We start from the raw sequence: 5424 nt of genomic DNA, 5'->3' as shown, positions 1-5424 counted from the left end.
GGGGGGGGGTCAATCCATTTGTGAACTTTCGGCATGTAAGGCGTTCCCCAATCTTTCTTGCTATAAGGGCCCCTCTTGACGTACGGGTTATAGCCCCATCCCACAGGAACCAGGCCTCTTTAACATAAAACCTTCTCCTCCCCAAACTTCTCCAAAGCCTTCTCAGCACGGTGAGATAGTCATCTGATGTGACTGTTGCGGTTTTACAGTCATGGTCCTGAAACCAGAACGGGCTGATCACGTCTTTGTAGCTGAACACTTTTTAGAAATACAATTTTGCGTTTTACCCAATTCTGGTTGAAATATTTTAAAACGTGGTATTTCTCAAACATGCTGATTGATTTTCCTCACATAGATTACACAACTGACGTCCCCTTATTTAAATTCCATTTGTTCAAAGTTTTGTTGAAATTTGTTGTGCAGAGATAACCAAGTTATTGCCCTTTAATTGTATTCCCCCCCCCCCCTTTAAAAAAAAAAACAACATCTTATGTATGGAAAGCCTTGAAACTCCCGAAACATCCCATTTCATGAATACAGTATAAGGGATGCAATCTAGAGTCATCAGCACCATAGCCAAGCGTGATTCCGTATTATAACGGTGTACCCATAGCATGATAAATCTTGACGCATGCATAGTCCAAAGAAGATGTTTTTACACCCCCATCGACACAATTTCGATCATTTAGATCAAGTGATGACACAAGTCATTACCCCAGAATTACAAAGTTCTATCTGCTCAACACTAAGGTTAGAGAAATTTGACATTAAAAATGTTTTTGAATTAAAACACACGTCAAGCTTTTTCGAATGCAATTAATTCTTTGAATACCTTTATAACGACTCCGAATAATTTTACGATTTTTGATAGAGCAAATACTGTAGATGGTTTCTGACCTTATGGTCTTAGCAGCTCAAAATGGCCGAAAATTTCAGATAGAACTTTGTCATTCAAAGGTAGCGAAGTAAAAGCTGGCACTTACCGTCCCCAGTAGAAAACAAACGCCACAAACGTGAGCAGCATGCCAAGGGAACCGCCAACAATGGCGCCGATCATGGCGTCACTCACTGAAACACAAAGGGGCCGGGAAGAAAGAGGGGTGGGGGGGGGGGGTGGATACAAAAGGTAATTGATAGAGTCAAGGAATTTGAGGACCATGAGAGTGAAGTGATTGAAGTCACAACTTTGATAAAAGAGTCCATGGTTTAAACGTTTTCAATCACACAAAATTTCCGGGACAAATTTTAAAAAAAAGTAAGTGTATTGGCTTAACGCCTCTTTCAATACTAGATCTATAAGGTTATTTAAGAGGTGGGACATCCGAATTTAACGCATGTCTCAAATTTCAAAATCAGTGAGAAGTAGTATATTTTATAACAGATAACAGTCTTCCAGTCTGATGTGACCGAAAATGAGAAGGAGAAGAAAAAGACAACCTAGAAAAGGTATAATGACCGCTTTCAGCACGAACACTACTTCTATAATTTATCCTCAAAACCTGTGTAAACGAACAACAGCTTGGTATTATGTCAGGGACTGTTTTAAAAAAAGGCTGTATGTGAAAAGGGATCAATATATGATGTGTTTTGTACTTTAAAATTTTATTTTTCATTAAACCTGGAGACTCGGGTGACTGGCGGGTGCTCTAGTATGGTTTGCTTCTTCTGTCCTGTCTGATATCTGTCGTCTTTATCCTTTCTTTGTCTTGTTTGTGTTTGTTACTCTCTTGCAACCCCCCTAATCTTCAGCACTACATACCCCAGCTGAGTTGCAAGAGCCGAAAAACGCTTAATAAACCAAACCAAAGCAATCCACCCCCCACCCCCAGGGCAGTGCTACTGACTGATTTTGTCTTTAGGCCATTCCCAAAGGTGGGATATTAACATGTGCGTATGCACAGTAGAATTGTAAATGCACGGGCTGATTTATCAATGTCATGCTTATAACAGTGCCGGAACAACATAGGGGGAACTGCTATTTTTTCTTTCCTCATCCTTACTATCGTCATTTTTCCTCTACTTTTATTATATATGTTTGTCACTCTCTTGTGAACTGCTATTTTCGGGGTGCCTTGATGGTCGAAGCAGACAGTGTGCTGTTGAGACTAGAGAGGTGAGCAGAGTAAGCTTGATTCCTCGTTTGGACTTCTCTATTGACATCCACCCCTTGGCGCTCATTCGATCTTATGTAGTTGCCTGCGCCGTAAAAACTTAAATAAAACTTTACAAAAGAAAAACCCAAAGTCAAATCAAACAAAACTAAACTTACACTCATCATCGTCGGACGGAGCCGGACCAGTCTGTTTTTGCGTGCTGCGTTCTCTGACGGTGGTGTCCGGCTCTTTTGAGGGCGACGTGGAGTCACCGCCAGAAGTGACCAACGGGGTAGTGACCGCTGAGCTGCTTGTAATCTCCTCAGTGCCAGGACTTGCTGAGAACGAGAGATGTAACATTATAAAGATGCAGTCGAACCTGCTCTAACAGCCACCTGTATTAGACAATCACCAGTATAAACGACCACTCCCCACTTTCTCCCTTAAGTTAAAAAAAATTTTTTTTTAAACATTACAATGACACTCTGTAAAAGGTAACCTGTTAAACACAGCCACTTTTTCCCTCGACAATAGCTTTCAGCCTTAGTTTTGACTCTATGGTACAGATCTATTACTTGTATAGGTCTAGCGCTCAGCCCCCGATTAAGGTGCACAAGCTTTCAAAGCTCTACAATACAACACTAACACATAATTAATATATGTCCACCAATATGGGAGTATTTTTGTGTCAATGTAGGTGTTTTTACACCCTCATTAACACAATTTAGATAATTTAGGAGGCATTCGCTCCGACCCTGCCTGTCTAGGCCAACTGAGAGGGGGATACAAAATCTCAGTAAAAAGACCGAGATATTCGATAAAATATTTCATCCCACTCAGGAATCGAACACGGGTCTCCTGCGGGATCAAGACAGCAGCGTGCCTAGCCGCTGTTACACCACAGACGCCGATATTGGCACATGGACGTCAAAAACATTAATTTACAATCAAATATAGACAACAGACTTACAGAAGATTGGGGGAAATTAAGGACGTTTATGTGTGGCGTGTGGTTGTTTTGTTTTGTTTTTGCTTTTTTTGTTTTTGTTTTTTAGGGGGGGGGGGGTGTAATCACAAAAAATTAGGCAATCTTTTTGAATATTTAGATATATTATCGCTTTAGCTACCAGCGATGATTTTATTCAATATGTTTTGCACCCCGTTCAACATACTTCTGATCCATTTGGAGACGGGTTGCTTCGACCCTGCTGGTCTAGGCCAACTTGGGATGAGTGGAATACAGCTTCCATGTAGACACGCAGATATTATCGGTAATAATAACGTTTTTCTTTGGATGTTGAAATCACATCTTCTGCATCCAAGACAAATAGCTAGAAATAACACCATATTATGCGCTCGTACAATGGTTCTAACAGATCTGAATTTACAACAGTTGTTCTGTGCATTTATGAGAGACAAAATAGCCGAAAAGGGGAATAACATAATGGGGCCACAGGCCAACATAATGGGATCAGCTTAAAGGGCCTGTCTAAAGGGACCGATATAAAGGGCCAAAGTAATGGGGTTGCGATAAGATACCAACACACGGGGTCTACATAATGGAACTAGTACAATGGTTTCAAGAAATGGAGTCGATATGACGGGTCAACACAATATGGTCAACATTACGGAGACCGGCGTCAGTGGTATAGCAGGTGGACGCTTCATTATCGCATGCAGGAGACCCGAATTTGATTTCCCAAAGGGGAGAAATGTTTATCGAGTATCTCAGTTTTCTGCTGGGTTATTTTGTATCAAGCTCAACCAAGTTGACTCTGACAAGTATGGTCAGAAGTCTGCCTCCTAAATGGTCTTAATTGTGTCGACGGGGACATAAAAACACATTATACATGTACATTAAAATAAAATTTAAAAAACATGAGGGGTCAGCATAATGAGGCCAAGATGGGACCAACTTAAAAAGGCAAACAAAAGGTGCCCACATAATGGGGTCAACATGAAAGGCCAAAGTGATGAAACAATGGGGCTCACTCAAGGACCTTACAACAACGGTACTATACAAACCCCTTGGGCTCACCGGACAAAATAAGGCCGAGGAAAGGGGCCAATATATTAACGCTAATATAAGGTGCCCATATGATAAAGGGACCCACATGGGGGAACCAGGATGACGAACCAGTGGGGCTTGCTAACACATTGAGACTGAAACAAGGGGCCAACCAAATGAGGCGGGGGTTGCGCAGTTTGTAACAATTTCATTTTTGAATGGGTATTCATGACAGTCATAATTACAACACTTTAACACTGTAGATTAGTTGTAACTTAAGTTTCTTATTCTCCACCTTCAAATTGGGGGTGTAGAGAAAATTGGGGGTGTAGAGATAGAAGTAGTCCCTCTCAGATGTCAATTCAGCTTGTGTTGATCAACATTTCTTCCTTTTTGTAAGCAAATCAAAGCAAATTTTAAAATACTCTGTAAAATTTCGACAACGAATGTTTTTTCGTTAAAAACAATTGAAAAATAAAATTCACTTCATATAATCAATCAATCATTAATTTACTCTTTTTGAGAGTGTCAGTGATAACTTCCATCGTGCAGGGCACAGTCGGGGCCTGTGACAAACTAAGCCTTTGACAAACTGGGCCTGTGACAAATTGGCATACTTCCAATGAGGCCGATAGGGGTAAGATAATGGGCCAACATAAAAAAAGCCAACAAAAAGTGCCCATATAATAGGGCCAACATGAGGGGCCAAGATGATGAACTGGTGGGACTCACCAGACACATAGTGAGGCCGAAATAAGTGGCCAACAAATTGAGGTCGGTGTTAGAGGCAAACACAAAAGAACCAAGATAAGAGGCAAACACTTATAGAAAACCATGGTGATGAACCAGGGGGATTCATCAGACATAGTGAGGCCGAGAAAATGGGTCGAAACAATAAGGCCAAGAGAAGGGGCCAACATAAAAAGGCCAACAAAAGCCAAGACAAGGGGCCAACATAAAAAGGCCAACAAAAGCCAAGACAAGGGGCCAACATAAAAGGCCAACACAAGCCAAGACAAGGGGCCAACATAAAAAGGCCAACACAAGCCAAGACAAGGGGCCAACATAAAAAGGCCAACAAAAGATGCCCACAAAAGGGGCCAGGATGATGAACCAGTGGGACTCACCTGAGCTGGAGCCTCCGACACAGGTATAGGCCATCAACATGTAGTTTGTGGCGGGGGGGTAGATGTCCTGATCACACTCCTTGGTGGTGATTGACCAGGTGGCTACCGCGTCACAGTTAGGCTTGTTGTTGCACTGGGTGGTGGCTGCGTTCTGCACAATAAGGCTGCAGTCCTACGGTGTGTGCGCGTTTCGGGG

General features: G+C 42.0%; 1 protein-coding gene across 1 annotated transcript in view; it reads right to left on the bottom strand.

Annotated features, from left to right (window-relative positions):
* Nucleotides 1–5424, bottom strand: part of LOC101861635 — a gene marked incomplete in the record, with an annotated part of 27617 nt that overhangs the window by 3061 nt on the left and 19132 nt on the right. The window contains 3 exon segments of the mRNA XM_005112909.3: nt 984–1068; nt 2270–2431; nt 5229–5400. Of these exon segments, the coding sequence (XP_005112966.2) occupies nt 984–1068; nt 2270–2431; nt 5229–5400 (419 nt within the window).

Source organism: Aplysia californica, unplaced genomic scaffold (genome assembly GCF_000002075.1).
Source record: "Aplysia californica isolate F4 #8 unplaced genomic scaffold, AplCal3.0 scaffold01481, whole genome shotgun sequence".
Lineage (NCBI taxonomy): Eukaryota > Metazoa > Mollusca > Gastropoda > Aplysiida > Aplysiidae > Aplysia > Aplysia californica.
The sequence above is the reverse complement of the archived record's forward strand: the minus strand, read 5'-3'. Positions and strand labels throughout refer to the sequence as shown.